The following is a 20,583-nucleotide window of genomic DNA, read 5'->3' as shown; positions in this document are numbered from 1 at the left end:
CTCAATCCTGCGATTACAAAAGCCTCATCGAGAGGATCTTGCAGTCTCTCAAGGATTTTAAGCACATGCTGATTAAAGAGATCTGAGTATTCTCCAAGAGGCTCATCAGTGAGTTGCAGAAGAAATTCAAAGCATTCCTGGCACGATTCTGCGTCTCCTTGACTGATTAATTTGTCGATCTCTCTAAAGATGGCCAGTAAAGTGTTCCAGAAAATCTTATTATCCCTCGAGTAGATTCCTATGCCATAGAGGATCCTCAAAGCCAGGAGTCCGTAGCCTTCCTGTGTAATAATCTTCTTGGTGAGATTCTTCGTATTGCAATACTTGCAGAGAATATCAATTCCCGGTCGACTTTGACATAAATTCACTAGAATTGCCAGACTGATCTTCGATCTATCGAAGGCTGCCTCGACTATTCCGTCCACGAGGAAAGGTATGAGGCTGATTAGAAATATTTCAGGAGTTTCCATCCGGAAACCTTTTGTGAGCTTGTTCAAGACGCAGAGAATTTCACTATTTTCCTCCATCTCTCTATTTAGAAGACAGTTGGCCAACAGTGAAATGAAGTCCATCTTCTGTAGGTGTTTCCGGATCTTAGGATTGTTCCCAAGTTCCTTCAGAATGCCTAGGAGTTGATTCAGACCTGAAATATTGCATTGCGTTGAAGCATGTTGCGCATGATTCAGTACCAGTAATGCTTACTATTGGAGTCTTTGCAGCAGAAATCCAGCATCTGGTGTAGCTTAATGAAGAGTTCGGCCGCCGAGGGATCATCCAAGGTGTGCTCATTATTTCCCAGTCCATCCAAGGAATTGCAGAGATTCTGTAAACAAAGAAGTGCTGTATACTCTTGTCGACCCTTCACTTCCCCTTGCATTTCTACTTACTCTCGAGTCTTCGAGCAGAATATCCTCATCAGTATAAGTGTTCTCGTCAATCTTTGCCAAGTGCGCAGCCAGTGATTTGATGGAATCGTGGAAATTCATAGTATTCTGAGAGAAAAGCCGGGAAACCACCAAGAAACGCCAAGAGACACACAGGAAAGCACCATTCAAAATGAATTCGATGCCAACTTCACTGCATTGGAATGTTTCGTGGTACATTCGTGGGACAGTAGAGCAATGTTGGCAGCCATGCAGCAGATGTACACAAACCCGCCATTTTGCATCTTTTTCCATCAGTCAAATAATTAATTTACCCAGTTGTTGCCCTCCATTGACCCCATTCTTCCGTCCAAAATCCCCCGGGAGGCATGTCAATTCAATTAATATGCCTTACACTGTCCGGTGGCATCCCGATATTCACGCGCAAGAAAGGAGAAGGTGAGAATGTGAGTGTTGTTTACAGATCAACATGAAATTTAGAAAGCACTAAAATGCCCGGAATTTGTATTTTTTAGCTCTCCTTCTCGACCATTGGATCTCTCAATGGTGTTCACATGTTCTGCAAAAGTCAGGGACAAAATCTGAGGAGTACAGCGTGGGATGATGGCCTTCTGGTGTGGCAGGAGTTCGCAGACACCTTCCTGGTCGTGGGTTTTGGCCGGGGAATTGGCGAGAAAGTCCTCAGGCGGCTAATAAACTCCACTTTTAGCAGCATGATCTTCACTGTGGGCCTGCCAGAACTTGAGAACTATCACTCAGTGGAGCGCCTGAAGAGAGAACTCCAGCCGGCCTGGAGTGTCATCGATCATCTCCTCGAGAGTGCAGATTGTGAACTCATTGGCTTTACGGATTGCATTCTCAGTCCACAAAATGCAGCAATTCTTGAAAAACTGACAGAGTTCTGTGGTCAATTTGGCTCAGATTATGCTTGTTTAATGATCCGACAGAGGATTTCCGCTGCCACCGAAGCCTGGTGGGATTTGCACCCCGATGATCGACAGCTTCTGTTCACACTCATTGCCACTTCGAGTTCCCTACAAAAGGACACGCCAGTGTTTTTGCCGCAGAAGAGTCCAACGATCGCTTACAGACTCGTGTCAATTCCTATTCTGCAAAACATCAATATTTGCCTCTTGTGCGGCGCCGAGCCGCCCTACAAAGACGTTGAAAACCTGGTGCATCAGGTCTGGCGGCCAGACTTGAAGACACTGGAGTTGGCGGAGCAGTGCTTCCCACGCAATTTTCCTGCCAGTCTGGAATTGGACGCAGGAATCTTGGGCATCTTGCTGATCAACCGCGCCCAGGCAAAATATGTGATCTCCAGGAACATTCAGCAATCCAGCACGGGCAAGAGAAGCGTCTCCGGAGCCCACCGACTGGACATCCTGCGCACCTTCTTCCACCAGGCAGCGGACATGATTGACGACTACCTGGGCAACTTGGCCGTGCACGCAGAGTCCTACTGGTGCTCGGATTACCACAAGTGTCACGCGCTCGTGCAGGAGGACAACCTTATTTGCGTACTATACGTGGCGGCAATACCCACGCACACGATGCGTCTGATATCGCAGAAGACGCTCAGCATGATTGTGGGCAGCAAAGATACTTGTTGGTAATTTTTTTTACTATTAAATATTCTGCTATTAACTCTATTCGCAACAATTAATTGATGGATCTACACCAAAAAATTCATTTTTAAAACGATTTTACGTTGATTTGAAACCATTCAAAGTCATAGTCAATTCATTGCAAACTTCAGGGGTTTGTGTCTTCACTACGCAAGTAAAAGGGTGAAATAATTTGTGAAAACAATTATTACACATCTGATTAGCGGTTTTCCATGGCGCTCTGTGGCAAAAAAAAACACTTTACAAGCCTTCCAATTGACCAAACACACCTATAATGAGCGATAAAGAACTGAGAGATTTCAATTTGGCCCCATAATCTTGATTTATGAACACCTCTCAACATCTACAATGTTTTCCCGCGATCGTGAGATAAAAAGCAAGCTGCTCTTATCAATATCCAGGGGACTCCGCGAGCCCATTGTTGCCCCCGTCGTGCTGTTTCCACACGGAGCAAAAAAAAACTATCTCTTTTTATGCTGTTTATGGTGACATGCCTGGTAATTTGGGGGTCAATCGCGCTCTGAGAATCGCGATTGGTTGGTCTGTCGCATTTTCTGTGGGATGATCTCACACACTCGCGTGAGACTCATGTTTTTCCACCACATCAGTTCTGTCTTTTTAATCTCTGGCCAAATTTCCCTGGCAACACATGATGAATTTTTGATTGCTCTACTCTCCAAACCTGAGACTAAGGGAATTACTGTGAAGTGACCGAAAAATATGAATTCTAAAATACAAAGCTTTTGCTCACTTTCGTAGATCTCATCACAAAGATTTTTCTTAATTTTCATACCCTTTTCACCGTAGATTTATCGTGTGAAAGGATTCAGGTGACAAATCAAATACTTCATATTGGCGTACGTAAAGTATTTCGACATGTGACCTCGAATCTAAATTCAAGGCAAACGCAAGATGTGCGTGTAGCAAAATTGGCAAAAATGATGGTTATTTTAAAGGAAAAATGTTGCTAAACAGATGAAAGAACTTCACCTTGAAAATGTCCACCAGACATGCCAGTGACGCCCAAAAATCTGTCAATCGCTGAGATCTTTTTAAAGCCACAGTAACGCCGGAGATTTTTTAAATTAAATAATAGCAATTGAACCAATTTCGACTGTGATGTTTTTTTGCCGTTCCTTCCAAGACGCGCGCGTTGCGCAAACAATCCCGCGGGTAGTGCAAAAAAAAGAGTGGCGAGAAAAGATCCATGGGGAGAAATTGTTTGTGGTGACTCTGTGTTGACCAAGATAACCCACTAGAGAGAGAGAGAGAGTCCAACACATTCGCAACGGGATTTCCAATAAAAGGCGGCGGAAGAGGAATTTCTGGGCAGTCAAGAGTCGCGCGAGTGCTAGTGAAAAGTGGAAGAAAAGGTGGAGAAGAACTTTCCCCACCCCCAGTGGATGTGAAGTGAACGAAATTTCGTGTCTGAAGAATTCCAGAAATATCACACACGCATTTCCAGTGAGTCTCTCACGCAATATCCTCGTGACTCCCCCCTGATCCGCAGGAAATTTCACAGATGAACTCTCTGCGATGATCTCTCATGGCCTATCGCAAAAATTGTAGTCCACAAAAATATCACTCATTGTGTCTTTTCACCATCGTTCATCGTGTTTTTCATTGCCTCATTCATTTAGTCAAAAATAAATCAGCTTCTGTCAATTTTCCGCGGAAAATTCCTCAAACTCGCACACACTTTTATTTTGGGTGGTTTCCTGAGTTATTTCATACGAAACACTTTTGCAAAAAAATCCATGCGATTGATGGATTTTCCTCCGTTTGCATTGGAAGCGCACTTGTGATTAAATGGTGAACAAAAGTGAGACAAAGCACAAGACTGAACTTTTATCATTAATTCATTCAATTTAAATATTTATATAGAGAGTGTTTTGTTGAAAAAGAAAGACAAGCACATTAATTATAGACACACTTGCCAAAGGTTTACTGTACCTCGTAAAATTTTGCGCGTGGCTGTAGGCTCAATAAGTTCTGTAATGCTAAATTGCTTATTTCTAAAAATTCGTTGAAAATGAAATTACTAATTGGGATTCAATTTTATGGGTAATTATTAATATGTCATAACAGTCTTGCCAAATTTTGAAAAAAAAAAAAAAAAAATTTATGAAAGTATCTCCAAACTTTTCTTTAAAATCTGTACAACTTATACAATTAGTATTACGAATATACAGATAATGTATCATCTATCATTCCATTAACTGAATGGTGAATGGGACAGACTGTGCACATGATCATCAAAATTGCACTCCGTCAAACCGTTATCATTTGAAATTTCATTGAATTTTCCACTCTAAATTTACATCGCGAGGATATTTTTATACACAAATTATTCTCTTTCTTTCTCTCCCGCTCGAGCACCAATCATCCACAAAAGTTTCAGAATCTCCTCGCGCAATATCACGCGAAGAATGACTTTGTGCAAAAACACATGCGGAAAATGACGATAGTGATGTAAACAAAATAATACACAAAAAGGCGAACAAAGTTCGTCACATACGCTTACTACATACATATACGAGAGTTAAGAAAAAGGTGGGAAAATTTGTACATATCACCGTTTGATGATTGACCCTCACTCTCTGCAATTTAATGATCATCGGTTTGATGAAGAGACGAGTTTTTCCTCGTGATTTGTGCGTAAACAAATCACAGTGTGCACTTTCACAGTCGTTTTGGGTGCATCTGTATCTGAATCTCACTTTCGGTTCACTGAGATAACTAGTTTTCATCACCCATTCAGCAGCCGGCGCGCAGGATGAAGTCAAAGAATACATCGGCAAATCTGGAGGCCAGTTTCGGTGTAAGGCTGCTAACAGCCGGAACTGCTGCCTGCATCGCGGACTTTGCCACCTTTCCGCTGGACACGGCCAAGGTGCGCTTGCAGATCCAGGGCGAGGGCCAGGTGAGGGTACCGCTGGCCACAGCCACGGCCAACGGAGCAACAGCGGTGGTCAATTCCGGCGCGCCGACGCCTCAATATCGCGGCCTCGTCGGCACCGTCAGCACAATTGTACGCCAGGAGGGCTTCAGGTGAGAAATTCCATCTCGTTATCGCCTGACCGTTGCGCGGACGCAAATCTACGCTCTTAAAGCTGTATATTATTGATATTTTGGAATTCGGTCCTATTTTGCGCGTGTTCCGGGCAAAAGTGCTCTAAAAGACAAGACAAAAAATTCAATTGCCAACAAAAAATTGCAAATGTTCCAATTATCACATAATATTCAAAGAATTAGAATTTTTTTAAAGAAATACTTCACGTGAATTTAAAGAGTTTTTGTCTAGATTCTTAAAGAAAAGAAACTCAAGCAAAATGGTTAATATTAATTTGACCAAAAATTTTCTGCATGCTGCACTTTATGTAAATACATCTCACTGGAAATTTCACTCGAAGATCTGCTTACAAAAGCACTTAATTTCTACGTCTTGAGATTGGTAAAGCATTGCTAAAGAAAAACTTACTTCTTCTCGCAGGGCACTCTACAATGGACTCTCTGCTGGCCTGCAGCGACAGATGGCCTTTGCGTCCGTGCGCCTGGGCTGTTATGACACCGTAAAGTTGCTCTATCAGGGTGTGTTGCACGAGAATCCTGAGGGTCTGCAAATCTTCACTCGTGTGCTGGCGGGCCTGACCACGGGCGGCATGGCTGTGATGCTGGCACAGCCCACGGATGTTGTAAAGGTGCGCTTCCAGGCGCAAAATCGTACCACAGCCTCACCAACCGCCGTGCGTTATCACAACACCATGACGGCCTATCGCACAATTGGGCGCGAAGAGGGCGTGCGTGGACTGTGGAAGGGCACGCTGCCCAATGTGGGTCGCAATGCCATTGTGAATGTGGCGGAGATCGTGTGCTATGACATCATCAAGGATTGCCTGCTTAAGTACACATCGTTGGAGGATAACATTCCCTGTCACTTCACTGCCGCCGTAATCGCGGGCTTCGCCACCACCGTGGCTGCTTCGCCAATTGATGTGGTGAAGACGCGCTACATGAACTCAAAGCCCGGACAGTACCGTGGCGCCATTGACTGTGCCATTCAAATGGGCAGAGGTGAGGGCGCGGCGGCATTCTACAAGGGCTTCGTCCCATCATTCGCACGCCTCGTATCTTGGAACATCGTGCTGTGGATCACGTATGAGCAACTCAAGATTCTCATCTTTAAGCCGCCTCAAAAGCACGACTGACGAACTTCTCTTTGTACAACTTTTCCCTTTAGTTCTTTATAAAATAAATTCTCTGATATGTTTTTTTTCTAATTATTCTGGAGCATTTCAGTGTTGATCTTCTGGCGCAGGATGTCGTTGAGCACCGGTGCGGCATCGATAAAGTCCACGAGAGTGGGACAGGGCAATTCGGGTGAGTAGTTGATGCGTATAAAGCAGTCCACATTCTTAATCTTCTCCTTCAATGTATTCAAGACCTGTTGAAGAGAGGGAAAATATGTATAAGCAAAAGCCAAGGTAATCACATAGGCAACATAGACAATGAAAATTTCTAACCGCTATAACCTGGGCTCTATGGTTGCGACAGAAAAGTATAACCCTATTGTCTTAAACTGAACTACCAGAGTTATTAAGAATTCTTATCAAAAAGCTTGATCTTGAAACATTTTTTTTTTAATTTAAAATTTTGAAAATATTGGACATTCCAAATGAGTCCAAATATTTGTTAATTGATTTGAACGTAAATTCCAATTTTTCATGAAAGAAACACAAGAAACTCACTTGCATGATTTCATCCTTTGCCTGAGGGCGCGTCTTGGAGCACTTGTACATCTCGCTCAGCTCACGCGCTGTGAAGCCTGACAATTTGTCCAGCGCCTCCGAAAGGACGCACACTTTGAGTTGTTCCTTTGACCACTGATCGGTCAACAGGATTTTTATGTTCCAGAAGTTCTTCTCCACGGACAGCTTCTCGGTCACTTGATGGAATTTCGCGCGGAAAATAAAGCTTTTGCTGCCTATCTCGATGCCACTCTGTTGAATGGCAGCCTTGAATTGATCGATGGTCACGAGACTGAGGCCTCGAATTTTGAAACTGTAGTCAGTGTCGAGAATTGTTGGTTTTCGGTGCGTTTCTGGCGCAGATTCGAAATCCTCAAACAGTGACGCATCCACAAAGTCACTCAGGGAATCATTTCCAGATGTCGCAGATGGCGGCGGAGGAGCTGACAATTCGCTGAGTTCTTGGGTCGTTGGACGTCCGCCGGCTGTTCTACTGGCCTCCAGTGTCTCCAGCTCAATCGCCATCAGCAGTTCGTCATCCTCGTCAATCATCTGGTCGAGATCTGACCGGGTAGGAGTGGGAACTTCCACGGCGCTTCGCTGTTCACAGCTTGCCATGATAGCTGGTTGATTTTGACTCTTTGTCACCTGTGATTCCTCCACAACGCTTACTTCCAGGTAATTACTCCGCGGATTGAGATTAATTGGCTTCCCCAAGGCCTTCAACAGCATATTCTCATAGGCATTGCTGACGAATAGCGTGTCAACTTCCCCGCCGAGGATCTTCACGTTAGCCGATGTAAGGAGAATTACACCATTAGAGCACTGAATCGGTCCTGAGATGAGAACTTTGCAACCGGGCACAATTTTCGTCGACAGACACGCCACGGGGCGATGCTCTATGGCATCAACTGTCCGTAATCCGTCTGTGAGCTCCAGTTTCAAAAGCCTCTTATTTCTGCCGGACAAACTCGCTTGCATCCGGAACTCATTTTCATTTTCTGGTTCGTCCAACTTCTTATCGTTAAGGCGACGCCACTGTTCATAGACGGATTCAGCTAGTAGAGAAGAGAGAGAGGGAGAGAGTAATCTAGAGAAGATGAGAAGAGAAAACCCATGAGTATAAGAAGTCTGGAAAACTCACAGATATCAATAACAAAGTTGATTTGTAGAGCAAACTTTCCGGTCAGGGAGAAAGGCTTTTTCTCCTGACTCACACGCTCAGGCAGACAAGTAACACTCGCTTCCTCCACATCTGCAAGAAGCCACTGTTCATAAGCTTTCCGGTATGCATTTTCCGCTGAGATTGCGGCATTTTCCTTATGAATCCATTCAAGACATCTACGAGAGAAATTTCACTAGATATCACGCATTTACTCGCAGTGATTCAGCAATTCTTCAACTCACCCTGTGAGCCAATCCACGTCTACTTTGATGTGATTGGAGAGGAAAGAGTTTTTCACCTGATTCACGAGATTAGAGGTCATTTTCCTCTTTCGACTTTCCCCAACAATACGACATAACCTCACTTTTTACTCACTCCGCGCCATGGTGCTGTCATCATCATTAAATTCAAACGGTGCGCTCAGTTGTGCTCAGTGCTCGTCTGGATGTCAGATGCATTGTTTTGAAAATGTTGAGGTTTCTGTGGACTCTGCGGCGAGATCTGCGTCCGTCAGTGCACAGGCTGCGAACCTGTAATCGCTCGCTTTCCAGTGATGACTCGTCCCAGCCGTCGCCGTCGCCGTCGCCACCAAAGAAGCGCTCCTTGCCACCACTTATGGACTTCCCGGAGTTGGTATGGCCGACAGTGTTCAAGTCCATGAAGAACTGGATCATGGTGAACTTCATCATCCGGCCGTACTTCGATCGTGACTTCAGCATGCCAGACTTCGTGCAGGGCGCCAAGCACGCCCTCCACGTCGTGTCCGGCAAACTGTCTGAGGGTGACACGGTCGGACTGTCCGACTGGGTGGCTCAAGAGTGTGTGGGTGAGCTGAACAACTCCCTCCGCGGCATGTCAGTGGCGCAGAGGCACGAGATTCGTGTGATCAAGGAGGACGTGTACTTCTCCTTTCCCTACCAAGTCGGCGTGATCTTCGACGAGGGCAGCAGCGATGCTCAGAAGCGCTGGGTGGAGATCACGATGATCTTTCATGCCCTGCGCGGTCTGCGTGATATGCAGGAACGCGGAGAGTCACCACCGATCAACTTAGGGTGAGTGTGTCAGCCTGCCTCACAATCTCCCCCAACGGTCTGGATAGATATATCCCTTTTTTGCAGAGTAATGCCAGAGTACAGAGGAAGGATCTCCATTTGCAACTATAGATTCATCAAGGAATTCACCAAGGGCAGCGAATCCGACTGGACAGTAAACATTGTAAACCACTTCAAGCCCAGCGACATGCTGGAAGAGTAAAAGACGGGCTGTAAATAAAGCGTAGACTGTTTATATATAATTATGACCAGATTCTGAAGTTTAGTATCCACAGATACGTGTAGTACAGAGACATCTTGAGGTGCATAAAGGTCTGCCTGAGCTTGAGGGCGAATCGCGTCCATTCGGACGTCGTCTGAGCTTGTTGTTGGCGGAAAACCGTCTGGATGCAGCAGCGTGACATTACGGAGAAGGCAGTCTGGCGGTTCTGTGTGCCCAGCGTGGTCTCGATGCTGCGAATAAGATCGTTTGTCTTCAAGATCAGTAACATTTGCCTGTCCACGTGCTCCAACACGTCGGCAATTTGGGGCAACACGTGTGATGTCTCACTCTGAATGGTCTTCTTCTCGCTGGTGGACGCACGTGTGCGATCGATACCCGTGAGGACGGCCTCCCAGGGTCGTCCGGTGACCATACAGGCGAAGACGCCATAGAGATTCCCACGGATACCCAGCTTTGCGCTGTACTCACGCATCGCCGGTCGATCCACGCGTAGGATGCTGAGCCAGAGTTGGGAATAGTCGTAGCGAAACTGGTCTGTGAGTGTGGAGTACAGCCCGTGATCCAGCAGCATGATTTGGGTGTCTCCGCGCGGTGTCTTGGCCACAAGAATGTTACCCGGATGTGGGTCACTGTGCACGAAGCCATTCACGAAGATCATGTTGGCATAGAGACTGCCCAGATGATTGGACACCTCAATAGGATCAATCTTGTGGCGCCGCATGTACTCCAGATCATCCACCTGGCCACCCTCAATGTATTCCATCACCAGCACACGATCCGTGGAGTATTCCCAGTGAATTTTCGGGATCTTCAGCCACTTGTACGACTGACACATGCTGGCGATCTGTTCAGCGTTGCGTCCCTCATTGAGGAAGTCCAGCTCAATTGGTAAATTACGCTTGGACTCCTCTACCAGCCACTGCATGTTGAAGTCCGGAAAGATCCACGCCATCAGGCGACAGCACATCTCCATTGTCTTCATATCCACTATAGAGTTCCCACGCACATATGGATGCTGCACCTTCACCGCCACCACACTGCCGCTGTCCTTCAGCCGGGCACGGTGCACCTGCGCCAGAGACGCTGTGCCCAGAGGCTCCGCCTCGAAGTCGTCAAACACCTCGCGCGGATCGCGCTTCAGATCCTGCCGGATGACTCTGAACAGATCCTCAACACTGTTCTGCGGCGCCTTGCTGTGTAGCACCTTCATTGTCTGCACAAACTCACTGGGCAGCAGGTATTCCAGCGCTCCAATGTGCTGTCCCACCTTGATGTACACACCCCTGTTCGTCCGGATGAGCTCCAACAGTCGCTCCGCCGCGATCTTGTGGCACACACTCTTCTGCTGTGCATACTCTGACGTCGTCTTGTCCCACTCGCGATAGTACAGCTGTCGCTTGTACACCCAGGCGATGTCATAGATGGCCAGACCCGCGTTAGCCAAGCGCACTAGCGCTACGGAGTTCACGTTGTAGTCATTCGCGTGCAGACTGTAGCCACTGCCTAGGAGTGTCGCACCCAACACTCCGTACTTCACCACACGTCCCAGCATCCTGGTCCTCTCTGTTGTTGCACAACAAACACCACATTAGCACAATTACATCACGCAGCAAGAGGGTCCTCTTAAAAGTCTTCAACACTCACCTTTATCGCCGTGCGCCCCAAAAAGAGTGTCAGTCAGTGACAAGGAAGACTTTCCAACTGATTTTCATATTCACGATATGTTCACCAGCTACGCTCTGCGGGCATTGTATTATTTAACCAGTGTGCGCCCAGCAGCAGTTTTTGCCAATGCGCTTTCACTTCTTCCGCGCCTCACGTGTGCATCACATCGCGGATGAGCGCGTATGCGTGTGAAATGTGCGAATGTCAAGGCGACAGTTGCTCACAATTGCTCAACCACCATCGCCAGATGTGAGCCGAAGCGGCTGAAGTGCCTGCCTCTATCTTAAAGCACGAAGAACTGCAATTTAACACTACTGTTGACGCAACATATTTCAGGAGTCTCCATCCGGAAACCTTTTGTGAGCTTGTTCAAGACGCAGAGAATTTCACTATTTTCCTCCATCTCTCTATTCAGAAGACAGTTGGCCAACAGTGAAATAAAGTCCATCTTCTGTAGGTGTTTCCGGATCTTAGGATTGTTCCCAAGTTCCTTCAGAATGCCTAGGAATTGATTCAGACCTGAAATATTGCATTGCGTTGAAACATGTTGCGCATGATTCAGTACCAGTAATGCTTACCATTGGAGTCTTTGCAGCAGAAATCCAGCATCTGGTGTAGCTTAATGAAGAGTTCGGCCGCCGAGGGATCATCCAAGGTGTGCTCATTATTTCCCAGTCCATCCAAGGAATTGCAGAGATTCTGTAAACAAAGAAGTGCTGTATACTCTTGTCGACCCTTCACTTCCCCTTGCATTTCTACTTACTCTCGAGTCTTCGAGCAGAATATCCTCATCAGTATAAGTGTTCTCGTCAATCTTTGCCAAGTGCGCAGCCAGTGATTTGATGGAATCGTGGAAATTCATAGTATTCTGAGAGAAAAGCCGGGAAACCATCAAGAAACGCCAAGAGACACACAGGAAAGCACCATTCAAAATGAATTCGATGCCAACTTCACTGCATTGGAATGTTTCGTGGTACACACACTTGGCGGCGCAGTGTCAGAAAGTGGCGTGATTTGTTATGCGAAAAGCTGGTGCGGCTCCTCGAAAAAGTGGAAAATTCTCAGTTCATTTCCATCTGTGCACATCTGAGAGTGGTTGGTGAGTGAGATCAGACATCCATCCAGCGCTGTAGTAAGAGTCAGTGTGAGTTCTAAGTGTTCGAGGGCGAAAAATTCATCTGAAGTCCAGGGAGAGAATAAGTGCTTGTGAGTGGCCACTTTTCACACCTCATTTTTGCCCCTTTCACCACACCAAGGACACTCCCCGTGGGTCAGCAGAAGCGCCCCACAATTGTGGCCCCATTTGGTCGTCACAAATTTCTCCCATTTTCTCCACGGGGCTCACCTTTTGTGGGCATTTGCATAAGCAGTGGCGCGCGCGTCGCCGGATTGCAGTGCGAAAGAACGAGAGGGCGAGTGAGGGAAAAGTTAATTGATTTCCTCGTGGATTCCTTAATTAATGTGACGTCTTCTGTTCTTGCGTTTTTTTTCACTCCATCACGCTGTCCATCGGCTAAGGGTGAATGTCAGTTTCTATGAGTGGAGCGCGCCCTAAAACTGCTCCACAAGCCTCTGGACTTTCACCTGAACCTTCACCCTGATGCTAATTTGTTTACCCGTTGACACCTGCACTCAATTTCGCGATTTCTAACCTCTCGCTCCCACGCACGCACGCGCCATCGCGCCAGAGCGAGACAGCAGAGAGGCGCGAATGCACTGCGAAAAAGCAGTTCTGTGCACGTGGCAAAGGTGTTCTGGCCTGATTGCCAGGGAATTCGGGGCTGAAGCGTGGTTAGAAGCGCGTCGAGGGCCTCAGATTGTCTTGTATTGCATCAGAAAGTGATTCACTCGATCGGATGATTTTGAGCAGTTTCGCACCTTCCATGCGAAAGTGCATTCGAGAAATTTATTCAAAATATTTTCCGCCAATAGGAACGCTATTGGTGGATTGACCTTGAAAAGGATCAATTCTATTGGATGAGAACATACATTTATTGTGTGTCTCAAGCAGGAGAACGATATTTTTATCTTAATATCTCTAATCTATTATTAATAATTTTTTCTAACAATAGTAAAGCTCCATTACTCCATTTTACATACGTAAATTCTAGTTCTGGGAACACATAAAATTACCGCTGTTAGCTTCATAAATAATTAATTTTTCACGTCATTTTTCCATTTTCGCTAAAGTCTATACAATGTTGTTGGAAGTAATGATGAACTGCTTGACGCCTCATAAAATTTTCGCTCCACAAGTCAAGAGCAACTTTCTACCGGTCTGATAACGATACGTTTTTTTTTTGTTTTAATGCCAAATCACTCTGAAATGGGTCAGAATGGGTGCGTTATCACAATCTCTGGGCTTTCTAGCGCTGCAGAGTGTCTTTGTGGGGCACGTGACAGTCGTGATTTATGGAGTAGTCAAAGTCAATGTCTCAAAACATGAAATTCGTGGTCAGAGCAGCATTGAGAGATTACAGTCTCCCTTCCCTTTAGAACCAATCTATTCCATTCTTTGGACATTCTGCGAACAAATCATCGACACGAACGGAGTTACATAAATATATTTGTGGCCTCTCTTCTCAGGCGATGTTGGATGATTATATGACCTCTAATCGACTGTTTGAGTTGATTACACAGTTTTTGTCCGCGCAAAAAGGCACATTTGTGACGACAGAGCGTCAATGACTCCTCTTCATGTGAATAACTGTCGTCAGAACTGTGATTTTTTCAGCTTTTACAACGAATTCCAATGCCATGGAGTGAAATTTCACCTCGATGATGCATGAATTTATTGATATTTGGCTGGGGAAAGTTTTTTTTTTATCTGCACACCTTCTCGTGGTCGACTTTCTCACTTTTCGGCTGTGGACAGACGACGTGAAGAGGCAGTGGGAAAATGTGGATAAAATGGCGCAAAGATTGCTTTTATTTCAGTGGTTGTTTAGATTAGATAATCGCTGAAATGGGGCAGAAAGAGTGCGTCCAATAATCTCATGTCACGAAGAGAGATTCACGATAGAATGTGACCTCTAATCGTATCGCCTTGAATTTGCCGCGTGAGAGATTCTTTTGCTCAGATTCACTCACAATGTTGAGGGGTTGCTGAGAAGAAGGCGCGCACTGGCGGAGTGTTATGCAAATGCGGGCGCGAAGTGGATAGAAGGAGAGTATCTCAAATGGAGAAAGAAGTGACAAATAAAAGTAGTTGACTTTAGAATTTCCAAGCTAATTGTTATGCTTCTGTGTCGCCTCTTTTTTCTGGCCTGTTTTCGTTGAGAAATGTTTCCGTTTTGCGTAACAATTCATTGTCTACGACCACCATTGACCCCAAAAAGATGCATCTTGGGAAGCTCCTGATATCGCAATTGTTGTTGCTTTGCAGGATAATAGAAAATGTCTGCAAAGGCCATCAGAGAAGCTTCGGGAAAGGAGTTGATCAACAAATACCTGGCGCCAGGCTCACGGGCGGCCAAATGTGATTTCGTGTCTGTGGATGAGACAACAAACTGGGATGATTTGCTGATCAGGAATCCTTGGCTCCAGACGACTGTGAGTATATTTTGTCAGTCGATCGGCATTGCGCAATGCTGAGAAAATCCAGGGTGAAAATATTTTATTCATAAACGAATCTTCTCGAATTCTTTTTCGCAATTGTCCAAGTAATTGTCTTCTAAGCCGCAATGCTTGGACTAATAAAAATTCATTTTACGAGAAATGTGTAAAGGAAAACTACTCGCAACTCCAAATCGGTGAGAATGGGGGAATGAGTGAGCGTTGCTGGGGAAATATATCAACAAAAAAAATGAGGTTCTAGAAATATTTTTTGGGTGAGGAAAATCCGTCATTATTGTTTGTACAATATTTACATAATTCATATTCAATGGAACGTATGTTTTTTTTTACCAGAATTTGTTTGGGTTAAAAATTGACGTTCCAAAATGAATTGGCGATTTTCAAGTAGATTTCTTGCACACGGATTTTCATTTTTTCGACAATGTCCACGAATTGAGAAACTTATAATAATTGTAATGAAACTATTATCATAACTCTTGGTCCAATTATGCGTTTTAATGACTCATTTAAAAAGTCATAGTGTCTGGCAAAAAGATGAAATCTGTACTAGAAAAAAAGTGTGGAAAGGTCATTAGTCAGAGCAAAAAAACTATCCTCTCAAATGTCTAAATTGATTTAAAGAGTTCTAAAAATGACAAATCGGCACTCGGCTGGAAAATTGCATAAGATTCGTGCTTGATAAGAGTGATACAGTGTTGCATAAGGAAGTCCGCATATGTGTAGAAAAAATTCTCCTCAGAGATGACCTTAAGTAATGTCAGAGATCATCATGTCACATTTGCTTTTTCTGATGCCTTTCACAGCCTCTCGTCGCGAAGCCGGATCAGCTGATAAAGAGGCGCGGGAAGCTTGGGCTCATCACGGTGAACAAGAGCTTTGCTCAGGTGAAGGAATGGATCCAGGCGAGGATGGGAGCGGAGCAGAAGATTGGCGCGTGCGTGGGGACGCTTAGGAACTTCATAATTGAACCCTTCCTGCCGCACAAAGACGACCAGGAGGCGTACGTGTGCATCTACTCCCACAGAAGTGCCGACACGATCCTCTTCCATCACCAGGGTGGCGTTGACATTGGCGATGTGGACGCCAAGGCGCTGAAACTGGACATTCCCGTGGGACACAGCGTCTCGGCGGAGGAGATTGAGCGAGTGCTGCTGAAGGAGATGCCAGCTGCCAAGAAGAAGTTCGTGATAAAAATTCATTCTCTCGAAGTGCTTTGGTTTATCACGTTCCTCTCCTTGCAGGTTTGTTGCTACTTTCATCTATAATCTCTATCAACTCTACGTGGATCTCTATTTCACGTACTTGGAAGTCAATCCTCTGGTGGTGACGGATCAGCAGATTCATATTCTGGACTTGGCGGCCAAGCTGGACTCCACAGCGGACTTTATCTGTCGACAGAAGTGGGGAGAGATCGACTATCCGCCACCGTTCGGGAGGGATGCCTATCCAGAAGAGGCATATATTGCTGACTTAGACGCCAAGAGTGGTGCTTCCCTGAAATTGACGATCCTCAATAGGAACGGACGCATTTGGACGATGGTGGCTGGTGGAGGAGCGAGTGTAATCTACTCTGATACCATCTGTGACTTGGGAGGAGCGAGCGAACTGGCAAACTATGGAGAATACAGTGGAGCTCCGTCTGAACAGCAGACATATGAGTATGCAAAGACCATTCTCACGCTCATGACATCCTCGCCGAAGCATCCCGAGGGCAAAGTGCTGATTACTGGCGGTGGAATTGCCAATTTCACCAACGTCGCCGCCACATTCCGGGGCATCATTAGTGCTCTGCGAGAATTCCAACCGAAATTGGTGGAGCACAATGTGTCCATCTTTGTGCGTCGCGCGGGTCCCAACTATCAAGAGGGATTGAGGAAGATGCGCGAGATTGGAAAGAGTCTGGGGATTCCGTTGCACGTGTTTGGACCAGAAACTCACATGACTGCAATTTGTGGCATGGCGCTGAATAAGAAACCCATTCCTCAGGCGTGTAATGTTGACTTTGCCACAGCAAACTTCCTTCTGCCAGGCGGACAGCAGCAGCAGGAAGCGATGAAGCAGACGCATACGGACAAGGATAAGGATACAGGTAAGAAGAGGGTGCCTAACAGACTCACACGATCACTGTTACTCCACACGTGCTAAACATAATCACACAAACATCACAATCTCTCAGTGCTCCAAGGAAGATTTCGCCAGTGATTGGCATTGTGCATGGGAAAGTGAATTGTTCTTGTTTTGCATGATCTCACTTGGAGCACTCGAAGAGCGGATACAGAGAATCACGTACAGGATTTGTGAGGAAATTCATTTCATTATGTGTTTTTCTCTCTCCCTTCATGCACCATGAAAATCATCGCTCGTGTTGCTCACATTTGCCTTTGTGCCCATGTGAATGAATGTCCAGTGACATCAGCATGCTCATCGTCTTTCGCGGCTGATTTAGATAATTTCTCTGCAGGCTCCTTCGCCACATCCACGACGGATGGCGTGCGAGGTGGCAAGATGTTCTCTAAGACAACCAAGGCGATTGTCTGGGGAATGCAAACCAGAGCCGTTCAATCGATGCTCGATTTTGATTTCATCTGCAGGTGAGGATGTTTTTTTCTTACTCCATTTGGCTGATGATTGCTGAAATGTGTCCTTGAATTTTTCAGACGCGAGGAGCCATCAGTTGTGGCCATGGTGTATCCCTTCACGGGTGATCACAAGCAGAAGTTTTACTGGGGCCACAAGGAGATCCTGATTCCCGTGTATAAGAAAATGTCCGATGCCATGACGAAGCACAAGGATGCGGATGTAATGGTGAATTTCGCTTCGCTGCGCAGCGCCTATGAGAGCACGGTGGAAGTGATGGAGTATCCACAGATTCGCACGGTGGCCATCATTGCGGAGGGCATTCCGGAGAATATGACGCGGAAACTCATCGTGATGGCGCATGAGAAGGGAGTGTCCATAATTGGGCCGGCAACAGTGGGTGGCGTGAAGCCGGGATGCTTTAAGATTGGCAACACTGGCGGCATGCTGGATAACATCCTGCACTCCAAGCTCTATCGTCCCGGCAGTGTGGCGTACGTCTCACGATCCGGCGGAATGTCCAATGAATTGAACAACATTGTGTCGAAGGCAACCGATGGTGTGGCTGAGGGAGTGGCCATTGGAGGTGATCGCTATCCTGGAACAACCTTCATGGATCACATTCTGCGCTACCAAGGTGACCCGGACATCAAGATGATCGTGTTGCTGGGCGAAGTGGGTGGCGTGGAGGAGTACGAAGTGTGCCAGGCGCTGAAGGAGAAGCGCATAACGAAGCCTCTGATTGCTTGGTGTATTGGCACGTGCGCAGGCATGTTCAAGAGCGAAGTGCAGTTCGGTCATGCCGGCTCTTGTGCCAATAGCGAACGTGAGACGGCCACGGCGAAGAACAAGGCGCTGAAGGAGGCAGGAGCGTACGTACCGACATCTTTCGATACACTGGGCGATCTCATTGGAAATGTGTACAAGGAGATGGTGAAGAAGGGATACATCGTGCCCGTGGAGGAGGTTCCGCCGCCCACGGTGCCCATGGACTACTCGTGGGCCAGGGAACTTGGCCTTATCCGCAAGCCGGCCTCCTTTATGACGTCTATCTGTGACGAACGAGGCCAGGAGCTCCTCTACGCCGGAATGCCCATCAGTGATGTGCTGAACAAGAATGTGGGCATTGGTGGAGTGATTTCTTTGCTTTGGTTCCAGAAGTGAGTCCTAAAAATGATCATTTCGATTATTCTTCAATTCACATCATGATTCTCGGATGTTTTCAGATGTTTGCCGCCATACGTTTGCAAATTCTTCGAGATGTGCTTGATGGTTACAGCTGACCATGGACCAGCAGTGTCCGGAGCTCATAATACCATCGTGTGCGCTCGAGCTGGAAAGGATCTCGTCTCGTCTCTTGTCAGTGGACTTCTCACAATTGTAAGTGTTATTTAATTAGAATGCTAGAACGTCACTAAAATGATCACCTTTTAGGGTGATCGCTTCGGAGGTGCTCTGGATGGGGCTGCTCGTCAATTCTCCGAGGCTTATGACACAAATCTGCACCCAATGGAGTTTGTCAACACCATGAGGAAGAAGGTGAGTGACAGACAGATTCATGAAATGTGCAATTTTCAAACTGATTTTGTGTCTCTTTAGGGTTTGCTGATCATGGGAATTGGTCACAGGGTGAAATCCATTAACAATCCAGACATTCGTGTGAAGATCATCAAGGAGTTCGTGATGGAGAACTTCCCAGCCAAACCACTGCTTGAGTATGCTCTGGAAGTGGAGAAGATCACCACCAGCAAGAAGCCCAACTTGATTCTCAATGTGGATGGCGTCATTGCCACATCTTTTGTGGACATGCTGAGGAATTGTGGTTCCTTCACGAGGTAAGGACTGTCGATTTGGGTAGTTTTCAAGCCTTTTTCATAACTTTGATCTCGAATTCTTTACAGCGATGAGGCTCAAGAGTACATCAACATTGGCGCCATCAATTCCCTGTTTGTTCTGGGACGCAGTATTGGCTTCATTGGCCACTACATGGACCAGAAGCGTCTGAAGCAGGGACTGTATCGTCATCCATGGGATGATATTTCATATGTGCTGCCAGAACAATTCAATTAAGGCTTGAGGAAAGGATAAATTCAATGTTCATTACTTAGGATAAATAGCAGACACACACACACACACACAAAATGGAAATGCAAGCAGAATAATCTAGCGCTGAGGAAAAAGGAGATTTATTGTACATTTAGAAATGTTGAGCGCACGAACAGTTTTTCCGGGTTTTCCTTTATCTCTTGTAGCGCGTTTTTATATTATGTTTCTTTGTGGACTTGTTTCTCAAACTGTTTCGAGCTAGAGAATCTCTCTAATGGATTATGGGGAGCTGCTAAAATTGTGTTATAGCACTTTTTTTTTATTTTTGTATGAGATTACCGATGATTTTTGCCTTTTTACCTCGATTTTGTGCATTTAGAAAGGGGACTTATGGGATGTTTGTCCTGTATTTTATCGTATTTGAAGAGAAACAACATTTTGACGCTGTTCTTGAGGTTGAATAGAGAGGGAAGGACGCACAAATTCCACATAGACAAAACCTCTGAAATTGATTGAATATGAGAAGAGATATTTTTTGATTGATATATTCACTGTTTTTGGGGTGGGGAAGCAAAAACACACACTTAAGATCTCAGAATGATGAGAAAATAACGAGAAAATGTGCCGAAAAAGAAATATTTTTTCATTGTTTCTTCTCAGAAAAATTTGTTTTCTGCAAAAAAAATTGCACTTGTTGATGTTTAATCGAACAAAGATATAAGAAAAAGAGAGAAGTAAAAACTTTATCAATGTAGATTTTGCACATTCCTAGAATAATATAATAAATTTGCACTGTAGAGAAAAAAAAATGAATTTGAGGGAGAAACAGAATAAAAAAAAAGTCCGTCGAAAGTTTGTTTGGATGGAATGGAGATAAATGGAAGGCTTAACAGAGATGAAAAAGCAAATAAAAAGGAGAATTGTAGATGAAAAATTGCAGATATTTTGCAATACATTTCCTTTATTTCTTTTGCTCAACACATTCAACAGATATTTTGTCAACATCAAAGAATTCTTCA

General features: G+C 45.5%; 8 protein-coding genes across 10 annotated transcripts; 4 read left to right on the top strand and 4 right to left on the bottom strand.

The window, feature by feature from the left end:
- Position 1: 1 nt before the first annotated feature.
- LOC132264237 (uncharacterized) lies at positions 2–1,056 on the bottom strand. Its single transcript, XM_059764353.1, has 4 exons — positions 888–1,056; positions 703–823; positions 66–643; positions 2–7 (listed from the first exon to the last, which is right to left on the bottom strand). The coding sequence occupies exons 1-4, from the start codon at positions 984–986 to the stop codon at positions 2–4; spliced, it is 804 nt and encodes a 267-aa protein (XP_059620336.1). The 5' UTR covers positions 987–1,056.
- A 100-nt stretch (positions 1,057–1,156) lies between these two features.
- LOC132264016 (protein fuzzy homolog) lies at positions 1,157–3,842 on the top strand. Of its 2 annotated transcripts, none has more exons than XM_059764062.1 (2): positions 1,157–1,330; positions 1,400–3,842. In XM_059764062.1, exons 1-2 carry the CDS (start codon positions 1,253–1,255, stop codon positions 2,498–2,500), a joined length of 1,179 nt encoding a protein of 392 aa, XP_059620045.1. In that variant the 5' UTR covers positions 1,157–1,252; the 3' UTR covers positions 2,501–3,842. The 2 variants fall into 2 exon arrangements, with proteins under 2 accessions (XP_059620045.1, XP_059620046.1); XM_059764063.1 differs by having other exon boundaries at positions 1,207–1,322.
- Positions 3,843–4,627: 785 nt separating this feature from the next.
- Positions 4,628–6,739, top strand: LOC132264284 (mitochondrial uncoupling protein 2-like). Its single transcript, XM_059764402.1, has 2 exons — positions 4,628–5,563; positions 6,006–6,739. The coding sequence occupies exons 1-2, from the start codon at positions 5,289–5,291 to the stop codon at positions 6,718–6,720; spliced, it is 990 nt and encodes a 329-aa protein (XP_059620385.1). The 5' UTR covers positions 4,628–5,288; the 3' UTR covers positions 6,721–6,739.
- Positions 6,740–6,760: 21 nt separating this feature from the next.
- LOC132264281 (recQ-mediated genome instability protein 1-like) lies at positions 6,761–8,773 on the bottom strand. Its single transcript, XM_059764399.1, has 4 exons — positions 8,668–8,773; positions 8,405–8,601; positions 7,261–8,318; positions 6,761–6,956 (listed from the first exon to the last, which is right to left on the bottom strand). The coding sequence occupies exons 1-4, from the start codon at positions 8,745–8,747 to the stop codon at positions 6,789–6,791; spliced, it is 1,503 nt and encodes a 500-aa protein (XP_059620382.1). The 5' UTR covers positions 8,748–8,773; the 3' UTR covers positions 6,761–6,788.
- Positions 8,774–8,792: 19 nt separating this feature from the next.
- LOC132264282 (m-AAA protease-interacting protein 1, mitochondrial) lies at positions 8,793–9,724 on the top strand. Its single transcript, XM_059764400.1, has 2 exons — positions 8,793–9,477; positions 9,544–9,724. Exons 1-2 carry the CDS (start codon positions 8,894–8,896, stop codon positions 9,677–9,679), a joined length of 720 nt encoding a protein of 239 aa, XP_059620383.1. The 5' UTR covers positions 8,793–8,893; the 3' UTR covers positions 9,680–9,724.
- On the bottom strand, positions 9,720–11,549 carry LOC132264280 (aarF domain-containing kinase 1-like). The gene is made up of 2 exons (XM_059764398.1): positions 11,345–11,549; positions 9,720–11,263 (listed from the first exon to the last, which is right to left on the bottom strand). Exon 2 carries the CDS (start codon positions 11,250–11,252, stop codon positions 9,720–9,722), a length of 1,533 nt encoding a protein of 510 aa, XP_059620381.1. The 5' UTR covers positions 11,253–11,263; positions 11,345–11,549.
- LOC132264283 (uncharacterized) lies at positions 11,541–12,257 on the bottom strand. The gene is made up of 3 exons (XM_059764401.1): positions 12,129–12,257; positions 11,944–12,064; positions 11,541–11,884 (listed from the first exon to the last, which is right to left on the bottom strand). The coding sequence occupies exons 1-3, from the start codon at positions 12,255–12,257 to the stop codon at positions 11,649–11,651; spliced, it is 486 nt and encodes a 161-aa protein (XP_059620384.1). The 3' UTR covers positions 11,541–11,648.
- A 113-nt stretch (positions 12,258–12,370) lies between these two features.
- LOC132264279 (ATP-citrate synthase) lies at positions 12,371–20,498 on the top strand. 2 transcript variants are annotated; one of them, XM_059764397.1, is made up of 10 exons: positions 12,371–12,571; positions 14,751–14,917; positions 15,745–16,121; positions 16,183–17,030; positions 17,403–17,532; positions 17,599–18,678; positions 18,745–18,898; positions 18,953–19,057; positions 19,118–19,353; positions 19,420–20,498. In XM_059764397.1, exons 2-10 carry the CDS (start codon positions 14,762–14,764, stop codon positions 19,586–19,588), a joined length of 3,255 nt encoding a protein of 1,084 aa, XP_059620380.1. In that variant the 5' UTR covers positions 12,371–12,571; positions 14,751–14,761; the 3' UTR covers positions 19,589–20,498. The 2 variants fall into 2 exon arrangements, with proteins under 2 accessions (XP_059620380.1, XP_059620379.1); XM_059764396.1 differs by having other exon boundaries at positions 17,349–17,532.
- The last annotated feature ends 85 nt before the right edge of the window (positions 20,499–20,583 follow it).

Source organism: Phlebotomus argentipes, unplaced genomic scaffold (assembly GCF_947086385.1).
Source record: "Phlebotomus argentipes unplaced genomic scaffold, Phlebotomus argentipes genome assembly contig_32, whole genome shotgun sequence".
NCBI lineage: Eukaryota > Metazoa > Arthropoda > Insecta > Diptera > Psychodidae > Phlebotomus > Phlebotomus argentipes.
This window is presented reverse-complemented; position numbering and strand designations above follow the sequence as displayed.